The sequence below is a fragment of the Myzus persicae genome, unplaced genomic scaffold (assembly GCF_001856785.1).
Source record: "Myzus persicae strain clone G006 unplaced genomic scaffold, MPER_G0061.0, whole genome shotgun sequence".
In the NCBI taxonomy this organism is placed as follows: Eukaryota; Metazoa; Arthropoda; class Insecta; order Hemiptera; family Aphididae; genus Myzus; species Myzus persicae.
Window position 1 is genome coordinate 1595906 of NW_019103602.1, and position 21703 is coordinate 1617608.

Consider the following 21703-nt stretch of genomic DNA (forward strand, 5'->3'; position numbering starts at 1 on the left):
GTGCGGTGCGTTTCGCATCCCAAAGCCCCCGTTTTTAAATCAATCGGCTCTCCATTGTCGTCGGTGCGATGACATTTTTATCACTTGATATCCAATAATTTAGAGCTTCACGGTCGGATCGGTTACCTGGTAGGTGGTATAGGTACTGATACAGGGTGCCGACGATGCCGCTGGTGCCGGTGCATATTATGTAATAGGTTGAAATCACGTACTCTCACAATACGTGCATAATAACATAATACAAATATACATATTATTATCTCTGTCTTATATATATATATATATTGTATACGTATGAGTAGTGGCTTTGTCCCGACTTGCCGCGACGCTGTAGAACCGACGTAGAGCCCAAACTATGATTTAAAAGACTTAGAATTTTGACGGTACCTATTCGTTTCATAATATCATGTATGGTGCGACTAAGAAAGTGTTGTCAAAGGGAGCTTGAACCATATAATATAATACGACATTTTTAACGGGCAACGAAGTCCATGTGGACAGATAGAAATACATTTGCATAATATAATATGTTCGTCTGCATGTGGCTTATACATACTTGTAGCAGTTGTAGGGAACTACAGAACCAATTGGCACCACATTTTGTCCACGTATCCTCGATACTCGAGTGATCCTTGTTCATCACTCAACTTGTGGAAAATAAAATGTTGGAAAAAATTGGTACAGAAGTCTTACCCTAGACGAGTCGACCTGTTGCGCTATGTCAAATGGAAATCGAAAAACAATGCTCTTACCGATAGCTTATCGAATTAAGAACTCGACCGATTTTTGACGACAATTTCAGAGATTCTTCTTCTCAATCTGTCCCCCCCCTCCCAAATTATAATCGGGAAAGTTTAGAGAGTTTAGTTTGAACCACGTTAGAAAATATACCTAGAGATATATCGGATTTGCCTCCGGCAGAGGCGGACTGATCACACTGCGAGGTATTACATCGATGCCGATTTGCCAGCGAACTGAGGTATGTAGACTACTAAAATCTAGGAGGTGCACCCATGTTTTGTGTTTCTCCGGTATTTTATATTTGTTAATTTTTTTTCTCGGGTGAAGTCAACTAGGAGCTAGCAATATATAATATACATATTATAATAATATATAATAATATATTATATTATATACGCGCACGCGATATCCACCGATTTTAAACCGGTTCCGTCTGCGTAACAATAATATGATAATCTGTGGTGTGGCCGTGTGGGTACGCGCGCGTACGTTTGCACGACGATATTAATAATATTATAATGTCTTATAACATTATCGTTATTATTATATTATATATTTATGTTGGTATATTGTAACGTTATTTTTACCGCCGTGTTATTAATTCCAGAGAGCGAAAAAAAAAAATAATAACTCGAGTTTATAATAATATCATCATCATTATTATTATACATAGGTACGCGTCATTCTACTACATATAATAATATGCAAATGTATTGGATACGGCGAGTGATGTGCGCGTATTGAAAATTAACAGTTCTGAACGGCTATTATATTTTCGTATTATGATGTTGTATATTATATACATATTACAGGTATATTATGCTCGTAATATACGCGCACGGAATCGTAACAAATAATCGTAAACTTAATGTGACGTCGTAAATCATTAAAAAAAAAAAAAAATATCATACATACATAGGTATACCCGTGTCTTATTAATTACGGCAGTATTACAATATATTATTGTTGTATCGCCTCACGAGTCCCGGCGAGTCTGCTCTCGAAAATCATGTTGCACACTTCGTTTAATCGTTCGTAATGTTTACAATGACTTTATATTATGATGAACAAATCGCTTATGCTTGTCAACTGCGATTGCATCGAGTTTATCGTTTAATTGCGTACGTTAAATCGCGCTATTGCACATCGCACACGCGATACTGATCTGTTCTAGATGACGTATAGTTATTACTTATTATTGATATTTATCACGAGGACGCCTCACTCGCATATTGCGTCGTCACTGTCCTACGAACGCACGACACGGCAAATGTGTGCGATAATAGCGTAGGGTTCGGATTTCAAGGCAAATACACTTTTGTTTTAGACAACGATGAGTTACCGACAAAGTGACTTTATTGGAAGTCTTTATTTGATCCGTCAACTTTTCAAGCCACACATTTATGCACCTTTTTCTACACATTGTTCTAGTTACAGATTGTGAATTGCAAAATTAAAAAAATAATTCTTACACAAAAGCGTGTTATAGTTGTAGTATATTGCACGTGGTATATTCGTATACGATCGAATGCTTTAATGCCTTAAACCAATAAGTAAGTAATACGTATAATATGGTCGTATGGTACCATATACTAATATTGCACGATACTATATTATAAATACCCATTGACACTAAATATATTTAAATTATAAATAATTTACGTAAGCCTGTGGCTTGGTGTGGGACGGTGACTTCACAAAATAATGTGATGTGACTGCCAGCACCGGCCGGTGCCACTATTTCCCGGATGGGTGACCACCAAATTCTTACCAGCACACAGACATACCTCTATGTGTTCCAAACCAACCATACCCTCCTCCATGGTTAATAATCTACTAAAAAACCACCCAATGCCGTGCCGCGCAGGTTAATAAATAAAAAAATAAATTTACGTGACTTGTAATTAGTTATTAGATAGGTAATTGGTAAACCAATAATATAATCGTATTATACATATAACCTGAGTCAACAATTATAATATTCACTATTATATTCCACTATTTTTGTGGTATTATTATGTGTTCTATTATTCGCATGTTTCAAACTACTGAAATAAAACATACCGATTCTTTGTTTGCAAAAATATTTATATTTTATATACATTTATATGGACTCCTATATTATATTAAGTGGACTGTAGACTCAACATGCCAAAGAATTATTTCTCATCTTGTGTAAAAAAGTAGTCTAATAACGGACAGCAAACTGTCTAAATAAATAAAGTCTGAATACCAAAACACGTCAATAAAATGTCCACTATTCAACATAGTTTATCCTGCCGCTGACTTGAAAAAATGTAAAATAAATTAAAATATTGATTTTTACTACTGTTGTATCATAATACTATATTTTTAGTCTTGATATTTTCTAATCACATATATTTTTAAAATATAACTAAATAACTACATATTAATTTTTGTTTTTTTTTTTGTTTTAATAAATAAAACATTTGAGTGGAAATACATTTTTTTATGTATTTGAATTCACCAAGTACAAATAATACACAAACATAATTTTTAAAATACAACAATTTTTACTCAGACTTCACAATGAATAGACAACGGGAAGTACCTGTTTATTACAGCTCGTTTACTCATAGAATTTTAGGAAAAAATTGTTGGAAAACCTACAGCGAGTGACTATAGCATGACGATTGACGAATGCGGAATGGCGATAGACAAGGTCACTAGGATTGGTAACAAAAGCATTACATTTTATCTTTGACGGGACGGGTTGTGACCAGTATGAAGATTTAATGTATGTTGTCATAAAGTAAATATGTCACGCGTATAATGCGAGAGATGTAATAATTTTATGACCGAGATTGTATAGCCGGGAATAAAACCATAGGATTTCTAAGGCAATGTAACTATATAACATCGGTGGTAATAATTCTGCATTTTTGATCCCAGAGACGAAACGCAGACTAGTGTACGACGAACGGAAGATGGAATTTTAATGTCGCTAGATGAATGAAAGAAATATGAACGAACCAGCAACATATTATAGTACTGGATGCGTCAGAAAGTCAGAAGTCTCGTCGCGAACACTATGCCGAAGCGAATCCAATGAAATTCAACGTTTAAGTCGACATTTATTGACAAGAATACACTGTCGTATGAATGTGGGGGATAAAATTGCAAGAAATGTAGACAACAAAAGGCAAACACGTATTGAAGACAGGGGTAAACATAACGATGTGTACGGACTAAGATATGTTTCAGCACAAACTATAAATAGAATAACTTGAGTTAATGTTAACTATTGAGTTATAAGTATACAATACAACATAAAATATCTGTTTATAGAGTATGCCGGCGTAATCTTTGATTTCTTTTTCTCTGGGTCACTCGCAATGACCAAACTCATACACGCAAATTGAAACAAAAGTTAATAATATGCTATTGTAATTAAACAATATCAATGAGGGTTCAAACACTCCCTCAAGCATAAATATCCTAACCTCTAAATATGCCACTATAGGTACTTCAACTATGATATTATAGTATAATTATATCATTATAGTATTTTTAAAAGCACGGTTGTACTAATAAACGTATATCAACACAACGTATTAACACAATAATAAGACATACCTATAGATATATTAGTGATATAATTCAGTGATTAGAAAGTTAGTTCACGTTCATCTTGTTAAAAGGGAACCAATAAAAATTCCTCGTCCCTGGATTAAAAAACATTTTTCGTTCCTCAATAATTTCAAAATAATTTTAGTATAATTTCTAGCGGTATATCGTTTAATTACCTATGTAGTTCTTTTGTTTTTTTAAAATATTTTCAGACATAGGTTCAATTATGTACAGCTCACTCTGCATGGCTCATTATATTGACGGAATTAAAAAAAAAAAAACGTTTGTCAATTATTTTTGTATTTATTATTTTAGAATTTATGAACGAAAAAAGAAACAAATAAAATCGTTCATATGGTAATCTAAAAATTGAACAAAATCATTGGAACGAATTCCTTTGAAAGCAGTCTTTCCAAACACTGATTATATAATCACTCGATTTAAATAAGAGCAAGTAAAACAATAATTTGATATTCTGTAATAGTAAACATTTTCCAACAATTTATTAATAATTACAAATTATAAATATAAACATTTGAACAAATTATGCTAATTACTTATTTTATTAATTTTATGTATTATTAACAAAAGGTTTCAGTTTGTATAACATTACTTAATAACTAATAAGTTTCAAAACCATTATCCATAAACACATGATAAAACGTGCATGATACTTTAACACTTAAAATTATTATAAAAAATATATTTTAAATATTATATAATATATAGCATTGTAATAGCAAGACAATTATACTTTATAAGTAACTTTAGTACCTACTTACGAGATACCTAATAGATATACATTTTTAAATGTCATAAAACAAATTGTAGTTTTAGGTATAGTTACTGCACTAATGCCTGTATAATTAGGAACGCATATTATTCCTTGAGATTGTTTTAAAAAAAATTATTTTCTAGTAAACACATTATCTATTATTGTGATTAAACCATTAAACACAGTCTCTTTTCTATTATGTAAATTGATATGCCATTATTATATGTACAGGCAAAACAAACTTTAAAGGGTTTCCGTGAAATTCGGTAGGTATATAAAACATTTCTAAGCGTTTTTTAACATGTTGCTATATTTTAGTTTTTTTTTTACTTAACAAAAAAAAAAATGTGAACAATCAATTTTAGCAACTCAGATCCTCTTTGTATATAGCACTATGCTTTAGGGTTGTATCAAAATTCGTATTAAAAAGCATAAGCATAATATACAAACTGATAAATTAATATTAATTATAGTTGAATGTATCGTATAGGCATACTGCGTAATATGAGAACGTGTACCTATCGGTGTTTTTTTCAAGAATTAGTTATGGATGGAACATGAGTAAATTATACTTGACATTTGATACGTATAATGCACCATCGCACATTAACCCCCCAACGACAACTGTGGTTGGAGACATTTTACGTAGAAAAAAATGCAGTCAGATCTGGCGTCCGCTGCAATAAAGCGTTTAAAAGGCACTGTGATTTTTCGGGGGTTTTGCACACCGCATTTTACATATTATGCATTGTATTACAATGTCACTTCGGGCAGTCTACCCACATTTTTGTCCGATTATCTTCGGATTCGGTGTGTATCCTGTTTGTAATTTACTTTTATAGGTGTCTCATTCAGAAAACTTAGCCAGTGTGAAATCGTTTAACGCGCCCACGGGGAAAAAAAAAAAAAACGGGGAAAGAAAGAAAGAGATAAAGGGTCGTCGAAAGGGCGATCGTTTGATTAATCGTCGAGTGGCCTCCGTGATCGACGGCCTGGTGCACTCGGACCGCTGCCGCTGCAGCAGTCTTGTAGGCACGGGACACATGTTGAATGCCATTATGGGCACAATACAATATAATAATATGTGCGGCAGGAATTTCGTGTACCGTGATGAAATTATAATATTATCAAGCTCGCTACTACTCTCATTGGACAATGCAAAAATATAACCTATATAATATTGTATCTGCATGTCATGCACATAACAATAATGACACATTGTATAAAATATAATATGTATATTACATACCTATATACCGTAAACCTACGTAGGGACCTAAACTAATCGGCGGGTTACACGTCGGCGTGTCCTCCGCACGCTGCAAATTGTACGGAGAAAATACACACTTGTGTTACGGGAAAAAAAAAACAAAACGAAATTAGAGTTATAAATAAATAAAGCACTATTGCGCTTCCTCCCCTCCCCCCCCCCCACTCTCTTTAATGGTGTTTTCTTACAAAGTTATTGTGATATCCTATAATAATTGTTTATTACAATAATATTATGATTTACGGTTACAATATATTCTTAAAACGTATAAGCTCTAACGCTAAATATATATATATATATTATATATTATACAGTCGTGTTTGCAGTCGATAGAATTTCGCATGATACAAACCCTCACAAAGCTATCGGCCCAACCATTATAGTTGTGGTGTTGGTGTATAGTTGGAAACACAAAAGTTTCTAAAGCTCAAACGGTAAAAATAAAGTCGAACAAAGTCCAATAAGTTTGCTGGATGTATTTCAAAAGTATCTGTTGTATGGTTTTGCTGCTAACATTATGAGGATCATTACAGACGATGTATCATGTAAATATTTTTCGAAAATCCACTCCCCCCCCCCCCTTGAACAACCTCTGGAACCGCTACTGGTGTCGATAACTTCTATCGGGTATAATATTATATTAAAACAACCCGGTGGCGATTACCCCGTTTATTCCGTTCGGTCGAGCTGCAATCGACTAGGCGTTGTTCAGCGACTTTCTCGGGACTCACTTCTCGTGTAACCGTAATTATGGCTTCCGGTATGTTCATTACCTGCAACACATTATTTCACTCGTCAATCATAATTGATGCGGTGCCAGTGGTGGTGGTGGTATATTAATTATTCCATCGACGACTAGATGTCAGAGATGAGAAAAAAAATTAAGAATACATACGGACATAAACTGTGTGAGGAAAAATGAGTTTAACGACAGATTATATTATTATGAGTACGCGAATCTAATGGGATTAGTCGAACGGTCGTTACCACTGACCACAAACAAATACGTACTAAATAGTAAATGAACCAAATCGCTATTATCTAACTGATATAACGATTAACGAGTAGAATATTGTAAACTGATTGCGTCGAAAGACAAACAGTATAAATAATAATTAGTTTGATAAGAAATCGTTGGTTTTCGTCGTAAGGTCGTTCGTTGGGTTTCTTGGCAAAATAATTTTAGTTTCAAACTTACCCAAACTCATATTATATATTATAATAATATATTGTAAACAAATTAATGTCTGTATATTAAATGCAACAGCCTTATTGATTAATTAGTTATTTTTTTATTGATAATAACTGCCTCGGTAATGTCATTGAATAAGTCTTATCTTTAAAAAAAAAAATGATAATGATTGTAACTATTTAGTATGTTTTTGAAAACAAATAAAAATATACAACAAACAACAGAATGTCGAAAAAAATTTAAAGCATAAGGTTATGACATTTTTTTCATATTTTAACGTTTTAGATTCTGAGCGAAGCGGAGTCTGTATATTGATTTAAAATAAAATAAGTAATCTTATATTTTTTTTTTTAAGTGCCTGAAAACATTTTTAACAGTTGTACCTATTAACATTGCTTCGATCTTAAACTTCAAGAGTGGTTTCTGATGAATTGGAACTAATTGATTATTTGAGATCAAAAGTGTAAAAAATTCCCAGTACCTTCCTATCTATTTTTCTAAATAATCGAGAAAAACTAATATATACAATGCAATATCGATATAATAGATTTTCTTTTTTTTTTTTATCAAAAATAATATTAAAAATGAATAATAATTAACTGTAAATAATTGAAAGTTAACAAAATATCTATATATAATCATTTTCTAGACATGGTATATTTTTCAAAAAATTTTTTTTGTTTTAACTATAGGTACCTACTTATAAATATTTTTTTTAGTTATGCCCAGTCAATAAGTTTGAAAATTGCATACACGGTTGCTCATAAGTTTTTTTAATAGTATTTTAAGAATATCAAAAATACATAAATACAGCTGTTTTTTATAAGATTTTTAATTTGAAATTTTGAAGAAAACCATCAAAACCTCGAAAATTATTTTTTTCCAAAAACATTTTTGGTTTTAAGAGTTAAGGCTTGAAAATGTAATAAAAAGTTCTTCCTCAGTTTTTTTACAGTAACTTAAAAATATAAAAATACATACAATTATAATATATTTTTTTTATATAGCTTTAATACTTATGTTTAAATCTGTACAATCATGGATATTTTATTAAATTAACAACAGATAGACAGATAGTTATCATATGAAATAATAATATTATTATTTATTATTATATAATATACTGTACGATATATTTTTGGGGAAAATTAATTCAACCAACCCTATTACTTAGGTGTAAAAAACTAAATTACTAATATAAGTTTAAATATACCTATAATATAATATAGGAGTACCTAACATCCTCAGAAATTCAGATTCCTCTCAGAATCGTTTTTGGTAGGTATACGTATAGTTATAACGATTTTTATATTTGAGTTTAAATTCAAATTAACACATACATTACAATAATCTACTCAATGACGATGAACGCCTACGGTGGGCAACATTTTTTATGTATAACGTTAATTAATATTATATTAAAATTAAAAAAAATAGTGTGAAATTATTGTAAAAGTATACGAATAATTTAAACATTATTCTTATAGTCAGGATCGCTCTAATGGCCCCATTAAATATTTAAGAATGTTTTTATCATACGGTGTGAATTTAAAATTTTTAAAGGTTAATAGGCCATGAGAAATGTCGATAGTTTTTCTATAATCTAATTATAGATTATTTAACCGTATCTAACGAATGATAAATAATACATGTATCAGTAATTAATTTATGTACATTTTGAATGTTATACTATTATATGTATTTTTTCAAATGTTTTACATTCCTCATGTTTTATTAAATTAAAAAAATATTTTGGTGGTATATTTGTGATACGTTATATATTTGCTGTTTGGAGAGGCCCATTATTCTATAAGTCCGGGCCTACCTAGATCAAAATATAATAATTATTAGAATAATCGATAAAATATGGCTTACTTTCATTGCAGTACTCGGTATACTCATCAAACGTGGCGTTGCAAAACGACAGTTGATCATTGGATAAATCGTCAGAAACAATTGGATTTCCTGTTACTGTAAATCGAAAGAAAAAAAAAACAGTATAATCGGTCATTTTTTCAATGATTGGCAATAGTCTTAATTTACTTTGAAATGGAACACATAATTTTTCATCTAATACATTTGCCCAATTGTTCTTATGCGAGTATGTGATTTTTTCATACGGCGTGATGCCTTGAATTCCTTTTTGTGTCACCATAAACCATTGACATCTGTACCATAAGTCTTGAATTTTCCCACTCCCTATACGGTTTTTTTAATCATACAAATATCATTGTTATGGGCCGTATAATATTATTTTCAATTATAATATAAGATTGACAAAAATTAAGTTATGAATATTTTTCTTAAATAATAATTATTTTCATAAAGTTCAATCACAAATATAATGAAAAAAATAATAATATTTGTGTACCGATTAGCTATTTTATGCAATTTATAATTTCAATACTATATTATCATTATTTAAATTTTCTTCACGGTGAAAACAATTATTAATGAAATACGAAATCAGTCCGAATGTACTTAAGTAGGTAGGTTTCTAGTAAAAAGAATGTCTATTGTATAAATATGTACCTATGTTAAACACAGTCGTATACAGTGTGTTACACTTTTTATCTTGAACTATTCTCTTTATCTTATTTTCTTAAGTCAGTCTCATATTATATGTTTAAATACACTTAGTATTAGGTACTTACCCATATTGTATAAGACATTTCTTGTGTTTTTTGTTAACTTTTTAGACGCCTCGTCGAATGTGAAAAATATTACTACATCCCCCACTTTAACCATGTGATCAAGCCATTCATCTAAATTTGAGCTATTATACTCATACGTATCAAAGTTTTTAACATCCATGATGGTATATGTAGTTGACTCTATCACGGCTACGTTGATTCCACGACCACCTGCAGTTCGGTTAAATGACATAACGCTATATAAATTTAAAAAAAATTAAATTGAATTAAATTAATCCAACAATTACGGAATAATAATTGAATCGATTTTCCCAAAACGCAGTTTTAATACATACTATTTGCCCATGATACACAACCTCGGAAAGTCGGTTTTATTTTTTCCTGTATATATATGAATTGGAAAAGCATTGTCCGAGCAAATGGTTTGTAATCCACAATTTGGTAGGATCTCGATTACTTCAATTGTTGGTTTTCCGTCATCGTATCCTAAAATTACAGACATAAATTAATTAGTTACCTAAAACTTTGTATTTCTCTCTCAGACCTTAAAAGTAAATATTGAGAGATTTATGAAAAAAAAAATTATAATATTTATGATAATATCGCCAATTAAAATAAAACATTGTAAGACCAATATAAGCACGCATCATCTGAAAATGTGTACATTTTCAAATAGCATTAATAATGTAGGTATTTTAATGTGCTCATAAATCGTGTCGAGTCCGATAAAATGGACTGATTAATTATAATTATAGAATTTAAACTTAACAATTGGTGAGAGATGAATAATTAGATTATCATTTATCAAGTACCTACGTAGTAAATGCATGTTTGAAATTAATTAAACTTCAGAATCAATTATTAAGGTAGTGCCCACAAACGTATGTACCCAGCTTTGTGCTTAAATGGCGTATATTATTCATCAAAGGTGCTAATTGTCAATCGATTAAATGCATTTGGCAGATAAAAGTAGGATTGTTTATTATAATTTATAAGTATATACTAGTATAGGTATAAGTACCTACATATAGTTATAATATATATATCAATGCTGTATTGTCGACGGTGAACTCTTTGACAATAGTCTGTCGTTAAAATTATGGCCAATTAACTAGAATTTATTTTTAACAACATATTGTGCAAATATCGCACAATGCCAAGTCATACTATGCGAAGTACTTAAAATCTAATGAAATGTCATTGCATGAATATATAATAATATGTGTAATACCGATTATTGTAAAATATAAATATACGTCACGTATATGCACATTCGGGTTTTATTTATGAATATTTGATCACGCATAAAGTTTACGTATTTACTGACCGTGTGACGTTTTGGTAGAGTTCCATGAAGTCTTAGTGATCGATATGGAAGATTTTTCATTCTTCAAGTGGAAATAATCCATGTAAACCGACTTGTATAGTAAAACAACCATTACGATGATCAAGCAGATCACGAATCGGAATGACGGACCTATTTTAATATAGGAAAAAAATAATACATCAAGATATCGAAGAAAAAATTACATTATTTCCGTGAAGTCCACTATCGCTCGTATTGGCTTACTCGACAGGATGTCGCAGAGCGAATCGTCCTTTCTCGTTCTGTTGTTACCATGATCACTTACGCTATCGCCGGCCCCGTTTCTCAAGTCACGTACAACCGGCAACAGTCCCAAAGTGTCCTTTCTCTTATTTTTTCTTGTAAAATTCCTTATAAAACAAGCAATTATATAATTTTTAGATTTACATTTTCAATTGTTGGATGATAATAGCTAATTAATATTTAGTTAATAGATATTATAACAATGCGTAGTGTAATAATAAAACAAAAATGTATGTAATCTATGCATTAATGATTATACTTTCTGGTATTCAACTTGAGATTTATGTATTATACTTATAAATAGGTACTATTAATTTAAAATCATATTTAAAATAGTAATTTGTAGTTTGTAACAAACTTACGCATAGTTATACAATACCTACCTAGATAACCTATGGGTTAAATTTCCAAAATTAGATTGTATCTTATTTATTGTTAACATAAATTCTGCTTTATAGTAATTTTTGAGTATACATCGTCATTGAATAGGTCACAGTAGTATATAATAATAGATGTATTCAATTTGAGTTCAGTGATTAATCATTATATATACGAAAAACGAATTTTATCGGAGACTGTCCGCCTATATATTTCTAATAATAATTAATTATATACTTATATTGCAATTAGTAACATATATTTATATTAGTAATATGGCCGCTAATATAGGTTGAACTAATTTTTGCCAAAAAAAAAAAAAATATTATGTAATAATTATAGTAATGATTTTATGTGTACCTACTTAATATTACAATCTATATTAACGCACCTACAATGGTGCGAATAGGTGAATGCAATGGTATAAATAGCTTAAATATTCTGAAAATATTATTTTATTGTGTTAGCGTCTAAATAATAATGCATGTAATGGTGAAAAGTTACAAGTCCCTAAGAATAATATTTTTTGAATTATATAATCTTCAATAAAATAACTAAGGTCTACATTTTTCGTTCGAATACCCAATTTTGTCAATATTGTAAAAAAGGTTGTAAAGTCTATAAAAGATTGTGCATGATATGTGTTTTTAAATTATTTAAGTTGCTGCAGTAAGATCAACTACCTTCTAACTTCTAGGTCTATTGTCAAATTTTTTTTACCCATAAACAACATTTTTATCATACATAAACAAATTTAAAAGAATGTAATCATTTAAAAATTTCAATGCCACGCAAAAAGAGCCAACATTTAAAAATAACAATATCACGTCTAAAAATTGAAAAGTACTGGAATTGTTTACATTCGATCCCCATATAAGACCGAATAGATCCGGTTTGCATCAAATTACTGCATCAAACACAGATAAAAAAAACACACTTAATTATTGTAAAACCAAGAACTAGAATCTAAAACAAATAATGGCGATAATAATGTAATGTTCATTCATCATGAAAATGTAGATTAAAAATATCTTATTGTATTATGACCTTATATTATATATGATGACTAATGTATGTTTTGTACCATCACTATTTACTATATTATTAAAGTCTAATCGGTGATTAGTTATCGCTTATCTAACTATAAAGTAAATAATTATAAAATGAGTAGCCTAGCTAACTGCCCAACACAATATGTATTTGTCACACGTCGTATCTTTGTCTATTATTCATACATCCAAGTAAATTAAAAAAAACTTTTTTAAAGATTTTTTTAATCTGAAAGATCGTTAAAAGTGTGCCATTGCTTTAAGTTTATTTTAAATTTAAAAATAAATAATTACAATTTATATTTTAAGTAAAAGAAAAATCAAAATATACAAGAACTCGTATAATATTATGATATTGTATAGAACATATTATACTTTACAGTGTACTATTAAACGGCATTATATCACACTTAAATCTTAAATCTTAAATTAAGTAAATATTAATACTATTGCATTTATCTAGAACCTTCACTTTTAGTATAGGTATGATGAGATTACTTCGATTGGTATAAACAGATGCTCCGAATTTATAGATCATGTGAAGCGATCACTTCACTCTTTCAATTTAAATGACTGTGAAGTTGTTGTGGGTGGGCTGGTTATTGGATAACAATTTTAGATTTCGCTTCACAAAAAATTTTAGAGTTCAGCGCCTTTGCGTACAATCGTATTATATTATCATTTACCAGGGTATTTTTTAAAAGTTTTTTTTCCATAATTTACCTATAAATATAAGGTTGTCATTATGTAGACAGGTACACTAGGAAGTAGAAATATGTTATTTAAATTTTAAACACTTAAATAGTATAGAATATCAACTCACAAATCAAACTATACTTTAAAGGTTATTTTTAATTTAATTGTAAGTATTACAAACTATAGTAATAATGAGAGCAAGGATTTTCAATCATCTGCATACCAACAAGTTTTCTAATTAACATTGTATTGTAAGCTTGGAGCAAGGTTGGGTGTGGATATTAAATCGCTTGTTTTCATATTTTCAGTGTATAGGTCTTATTTAAATGATTGAGACATGTATAAAATATGCATATATTGTGTATTTTTTATAAATGTTTTACATTTATAATTGATGTAAAAAATTATAATATCATAAAAACGTAAAAGATAAAAATTGTATTTGGTGGTAGTCTTCAACGATAATAATTAATTAATGATTTAAATGTTGGGTAAAAGTGAATGTTTGTTAAGTAGGTACTTATAAGTTAAAGTGCGTATATTATTTTATATATTTTATTTGAAAAATTACATTAAATTTACCGAAACAAAAAAACAACGCATGATAACTCCTATATTATTTCCTTAAATCGTCTATACAGTAAGTTGTTCGTGTACAAACTATATGATTATTTAAATATTTAATTTGTTTATAATTGTGTGTATTACGGATATAATTTACATCGTTTTATATAAATTACTAATTTTTAATTGCTATTTATTTTAGATTTATTGATTATGATTGCTCTAAATCGTTATCGTTATAATAAATAATAAACATAACTTTATAAATGTATACAAATTAATTAAATATAAGCTTCATAAAAAAATACCTAATTTAATAACTATGCAATTTAAAAAATTTAAAAATAGGTACTCAATAGGCAATTTATTCGACACATATACAAGTAGTTTTGCTGTACCAGAGTTATACCCGAAAAAAAATAAGGTATATATTTTGTTCTTGTGGTTCATAATACTTAATAGGTATTATAAGTTTTTATATGTTTTACAAATTATAAGAAACAAACACTATAAGATGGAATTTAAACGAAGATGTGCCAAACAATAAAAACACTTACATATGAAACATAAATACTAAATAGCTTTGGTGCATAATAAAACATATTGATAAATACATTGATATTTATATAAAACAGGTTAAGATAGAAATAAGAACCTACTTTTATAAAATAGGTTCTTGGCACAATAACTATAATCATTATTATGGAAACAAATAGCAAATACAACCAATGCTGTATTTTTAAAATATATGCGCGGGGGAACAAAAAAAACGACCCATTCACACAAAAATATTCACAACTTAAAAAACCTGCAATTTTTCCGGTAGATAGTGAAGGTTAGGACATTTTCAATGTTTATTGCTGCTAAAGCGTTAACACAATAATTATAGTGATAATAGTATAAATTATGTTAGAAAATTTAAAAAAATATAATATTAATCGTAAGAAATATTGATTATATTATAATACGAGAGGATTAAAACAATGTGTATTTTTTAAAAAATCAGCCACTCGGGGAAACAGACTCTAAACACGACCCCGAAAACAACTCTTTAAAACCCTAAAAAAAAAGAAATCGAAACATCATTCTTGAATAGCTTTACATTGAATATCGTCGGGTGCAGTATATTACTATATAGTATACTACAACGTTATCATCCGCGTTATATACACATAAATAAGCAGTTTCGTTGTTCACAATCTCTCGTTTTTGCTGCAGCTATGCAATGGTTTGATAATAGTACAATATTATTTAAAAAAAAAAAAAAATAAGAAATTTTACTGCCGTTCGATGTCCGACAACCTTTTGAGGGCCATCGAAGCATTCCGATCGAATACCATCACACGTAAATACTATAATGTACTACCTATACGTACAGACGCTTGAAGGCTGGCAAGTCAAATTCAAAGTACCTATGTTAACTGTGCCAAATACATTGAACAGTTGACTATGCGGTCCGCGCATACAAATTTATCTCAAAAAAAAAAAACATTTTATACAAATTGTTTATCGTGTTCGTTGCTCACAAGTTACAATAACCATAATATCGCATACAATACGTATTCGATCAAAGTTAATCAGAAGATAAGACGAAAGTAACATAACGTATACCTCTGGTAAGCACAGTTGCAGTGACACGAGAGGAAAATGATATGATTTTTTTTTCCGGTCAATTCTTCACTGTGGTCGTTATCGGCGGACCTAAAAAAATCAGACGGCAGCCGTATGCGGCCCGCTGACCGCGTGTTCGACACGCCTCTGCTTTACGGCAGAGTAATACATTCCATCGGCTCATGCAATACTATCGTTCACTGCCGCAAGTGACAAGCAAGCGCCCGTGAAATGTATGTGCGCACTTACCTCATCACCTGCCTACACGGCTATATATTACCTAATATTTAATTACGCACTTGTATGTGATGGCTTACCTGCTGATCATGTACCGGTGACTGTAAACGGAGTAATATTTGGTTGGCATGTCGTCGTCGTTCGCGGGACAGCGGTGGCTGTTACCGAGGATTTTGAACTATAATTCGACTGATAAGGTGCGTGTTGATATTATTACTGTTCTGTTATCACTCGGTCTCCGCCGACGCTGAGTCGTATAGGCATACAACCACCGCATTCGTGACCGATCGGCTGGCGGGGGTGAATGCCGCATAATATAGGACGAGCGTATTGATTTTTCACGGCCAGCTGACGGCCGTCGGCGTCCCGCATCGCCGTCCCGCGGCAGGGTGAGGAGGCGACGACAATGCGGTGGTGCAGGTTGCAGGGTTGTTTTATATAATATGTGTACCCAAGACTAATATACTGCAGATATCGTCTATCGCGGTCGCAATAGCTGACATAGAGATCTGGCCATATTTTTTACGAAATCCGATTTTTTGTCGCTCACATGACTGTAGCAGTGGTTGTCTACATCAGAGTCCTTCGCCGCAAACGTCTAATAAAACACATCTGTTCAACTGTTCAGTGAGAATAAATGCACTATACAGACACAGTAAACATAAAATATAATAAGACAGGAGGTTAATTAAGAACCAGAATAATCTATTATGGGGTGTGTAAGCTGCAGGGGAGGAGGGGCGTCGCACACCCGTGGAGAGATTATTTCCACGGGGCCCACACGCACAAAACCTTTAACGGGGTAATCATAATCAGCGCCGGATGGGCAAGGCCCACCGAGTTTTACGATTTTAACCGGCCCTAAGAAAGTTAACGGCCCATTTGTCAATAAGATAAAGTCATTAATAGCTATCCATGTTTTAATAATAACATCGTAATATATAATATCATACAGTATAAATAATTATACATATTATATTAAGCAGTTGACATAGATAAATAATATAAAGATACTACTAAGCCGGCCCACCGAGTTCAACTCGGTACCTCGTCGGTTCTATCTGGGCCTGACCATCATTAAGCATACATAGGTACTTTGAAAATGAACCAAACACCACCACAGTATCGTAGGCGCGCATTCGGTGTTAAACTTGGGAGTGCTAAAATGTTTCACTCCAAAGGGACCCTCGGGGGCTTTGAGCCCTCGCCGCCTACAACGCCTATACGGTTGTACACATCGGGCATAGATTAGTTTCATTTCAAATAAAATTATAAATTACTACGTTAAAAAGAATCCAAGTGTAGGTAGCGAATCTGATTTTCAATAAAAAATCGTTTTTTGACCTATACATTTTAACCGATTATTTCAACGACTATGACGTTCTTCGATGAACAAGGGATGCAATCAGGACCATACACGTTTTCCCTGCTCTCATCACTTTCATTTTGTTCAATTTAATTAATGTTTTATTAACATATTCAAACAGTAAATACGAGTTTATGTCCGTGGCATCAGTGCATTTCCGAAAGTCCGATGCAAACTGGAGTCTGGAATAAACTCATTCTTATAAACGCACAATTACACTTTAAACAATATTTCTGACTGAAAATAATCTGGGGATGCTAATTAAGTACTCTGCAACCCATATGTACGCCAATTCACAGCATACAATATATCATATACTTATTTGTTTTTTGTTGCCAATCGATCGAAGTCACAAAAAAAATAATGCTTTTTACAGACAGCGTTTTACTATATTTATGTAAATGTACCTGATTTTGTCGAATTTTATGAAAATTTGCACTCCAAACGCTCATAAGAAAAAATGATGTAGATTTACGTTCAACTTTTTTTTTAAATTCCTGTAACAATTTGTGATAAATCTTATTTGCAATTTTTCAAACTTTTTGAACAAGAATACATTTTTTAATCGATATTTATGGGGAAAAAATTAAAAATCAATCGAAAAATTCAAATATCTTTAAAATGTTGACAATAATATTGTGCAATGTACCCAATTTGTAATATAATGTATATTATCTATAAACATATCATAATGCTATTACAAACATTTGGTAAAATTTCAAATAATTATGCTTATTATTATTTATTAGTTTTTGAACTATAATAAAATAACAAAATAAAAAATCTTGTTTATCCCAAATTTTTTTTTTTTGTTTTTGGCAGTTTTTGTCAATTATTAAAAAAAGTTCTAAGAATTGTTTACCAAAGTACCAACTAGATCCACTTTTCCACCAAAAATGTATTGAAATTAAAGATTAAAACATTTTTAACTCTCCAATAAGGATGATAACGGACAAGTATAAATACCTACTGATAAACTAAAATAAAAAACACGTCATTGTAAAAGTAATACATTCGTATTTTTCCCAAAACCTAAAGTTCGTCGTGAGTAATAAGACTAATACTCTATCAAATAATAACTATAGCAAATAATTTGTATCTGTGCACACGGTTTCTTAATGGCCAAAGAAGTTCTCAAATATAATGTACCACATGCGGAATCCAAATTACAATCAAACATAATTGAACGGACTGTCTCAAAAATGAAAGAGCAAGAAACGAAATCAATTCATAAGAAAACCCATTCAAATCATAGAATCCCAAGCAGAAATAAACAACCAAGTAAAACATTCATAAAATAAATCATTTATGTAAAACAATTTGATAATATATTTAAGAAAAAATTGTGTAAAAAAATGAAAACACACTTTACGCTATTGACCTTTGTTGCTGAAGAGAATTGATCAATAAAAAAAAAAAAATGTTATGTACATTTATGTTTTGAAATGTTTAATTTTAATTCAATAAATAATTGATCCATTTTATAATCATCTTAATAATTACAATAATTTTCCTTGTCTATATTACCAATGACATTACGCTTGGATAATATTATACAAAAAGATTCTATCCCCGACTGTATGAATTACTTAAATTTGATATCATAATTTAACTGTAGTCAGTTTTGAAACACGAAGAGCAGTTTTGTAAGCACGTTGTGAACCTAAAATTGGTTAAAGCAAATGCTAAGGGTGTTATTTCACTGCTCGTCTCAGCGTAGAAAATGATATAAATAACTATACGCCTGGAAAAAATGGAAATACTTCCAAAGGTCCAAATTAAAAAAAATTAAAGAATGTAATGTTTAAATACATAAACAAGATTACTTTGCACCGGTCGGAGCCCTTTTTCAATTTTAGCAAATTCTTAACGGGAATAAACATTACTTATACATTTTATCAGTTTTTAAATTTTTTATAACAAATACATTCAAAACTGTTAAAAATATTGAATATTATATGCTCCAATTGATGCAAAGTGAACTTCTTTATCAAATCAAAAATCTCAACATTTTTTAAATCGAACCCCTAGAAGTACCTTGATTTTTATCAGTCACTAAGATCATTCTGGTGAGAAATGTGAAGAGTTTACATGATCCTTAAGAACGATTAAGTACACATGTTAAAATTATTGTGCAAAGATTTATTTTTTTTAAATATTCAACGAGATATTACAAAATACAACTTAAAATCAGCTATTTACTGTTTGGTTTTATTATTCCTGTCGTCATAGGAGTACCTTGGACTCTATTCACGTGGGGGCAAAAATAATTTTTGCGAATCTCTACACATTTTAATAATCTTATTTAAATAATATTTATTCCATTTTTCATTTAAATCATTTTAAGCAAATATTTTTATATATACTATATGTTTTAAACTAAACAATAATAAAATTACTAATTTTTTCACACCCTAATTAATATTTACAGTTGCATACAAATTACAAATAAACTTTATAGAAAACAATTTTTTTTAAACATCAATTTGAAGCCAAAATTATTTTAGTTGCAATTGTCTTCCTAAAATCGTTGATTATGCACCGAATGGGACAATAGTTATATCAAAATTAGGTTAAATTTTTTTTTTGTTTATGTAATAAAGCCAAATCCTTTAGCCTTTCTTGGCCAATACTATTTCGAGTATAAGTTTTAAGACGGCGTAACGACGAAAATGAACGATCTGATGAAGCCGAATTCATAGGAATTGATAAAACAAGTTTGAATAGTTTATATAAATATTATCAAATGAACTTGATAGATCTTGAAGCATAGATCAATTAAGACGGTCTTCAAAGTTATCAAATGACAAATATGTGTTTCACAAGACACATTTTACCAAACAATTTTAACTATGCGTGTAACTCGTCAATTTCTATATTATAAGTATTAGAAACTTTTAAAATATCTTCAAATTTGCAATTTTCTAAAGTTAAAACACGTGTGCTAGCGCCTCAGAACAGTCTACAATTAACTAATACTTAATAGCATAGTTCAGTTGCCCCCATTCGGCCCCGCCAAGTTACGCCTATGCGTGTCGTCATATCATTAATATGTATTAATTGTAATATACTATTATCGGAAAAAACCAAAAAAATTGATGGGTACAACACATAGCTCATATGAAAATAAATAACGGCCACTTCATTTTATATATAATCAACTTATCTTTTTAAATGAGATAGAAAACGTGAAGTGGGGTGAGGATTAATCGATTGAATCTTGAATGGGTATTGGTCGGGGTACCGCGAAAAAATAACCCCGGAAAAAATATCCCCGGAATTTTAGACCCCGAAAAAAAAACCCCCGAAAAAATAACCCCGTGAAAAAATAACCACGGGAAAAAACCCCCATATGAGATTTTGCAAATTAATCTAAATATTGAATATTACAATAAAAAATTACAAAATGTATAACATACCTTACGTACAATTATTATGTTTACACAAATAACGTTAATTTTGGATTCAATGATAAATTATTTATTACCTACGATAAAAACGATTCAGAGCACTGTGCCAGTATGTCAGACGTCTGTCATATCGATCAGATATATAATAACAAGGTACAGCGACGGATAAGAAAGGTACCTTTATCTTTAATGTTCTAGAAGCGGTAATTTATAAAATTTGTGTATTTATAAAATGTCCTGTGCGTGCTCATTTCTCAGTATTACTACAGTGCTACAGTACTACAGTGGTCACTATAGTGTGCTTTCGTAATTCGTATATTATATATTTCTCTGTGCTTTGTTTTAATTTCTATTTGAATAGTTTTAGTGTTATGGACATTCTAGATATTTTCGAGAGCCAGAAGGGCAAAGAAAAGTTGGCATTTAAAAAGCATATGTATGTTGTGCACAAAGAGTGCTTACATTTTATAAGGTGGAAATGCTGCAAAAAAAATAGTCACAAATGTCCATGTATTTTAAAAACTTCTCTCGATAAAAAAAGTTTAATTAAAATTGATCAT

The 21703-nt window shown here is 30.4% G+C and overlaps 1 protein-coding gene across 1 annotated transcript; it reads right to left on the reverse strand.

Moving 5' to 3' along the window:
• Positions 1-6621: 6621 nt before the first annotated feature.
• Positions 6622-16618, reverse strand: LOC111034866 (protein FAM3C-like). Its single transcript, XM_022316268.1, has 8 exons — positions 16448-16618; positions 11794-11939; positions 11551-11700; positions 10559-10709; positions 10224-10459; positions 9613-9768; positions 9445-9540; positions 6622-7150 (listed from the first exon to the last, which is right to left on the reverse strand). Exons 1-8 carry the CDS (start codon positions 16495-16497, stop codon positions 7086-7088), a joined length of 1050 nt encoding a protein of 349 aa, XP_022171960.1. The 5' UTR covers positions 16498-16618; the 3' UTR covers positions 6622-7085.
• Between the last annotated feature and the right edge of the window lie 5085 nt (positions 16619-21703).

Excerpts from the sequence above, each read along its gene's own strand:
- LOC111034866 (XM_022316268.1), bottom strand. The coding sequence starts at position 16,497 with ATGCCAACCAAATATTACTCCGTTTACAGTCACCGGTACATGATCAGC. Across the intron at positions 10,710-11,550 it reads CTCTACCAAAACGTCACACG|GATACGATGACGGAAAACCA; the intron begins GTCAGTAAATAC and ends CTGTAATTTTAG. Across the intron at positions 7,151-9,444 it reads TACCGAGTACTGCAATGAAA|GTAATGAACATACCGGAAGC; the intron begins GTAAGCCATATT and ends AATGTGTTGCAG.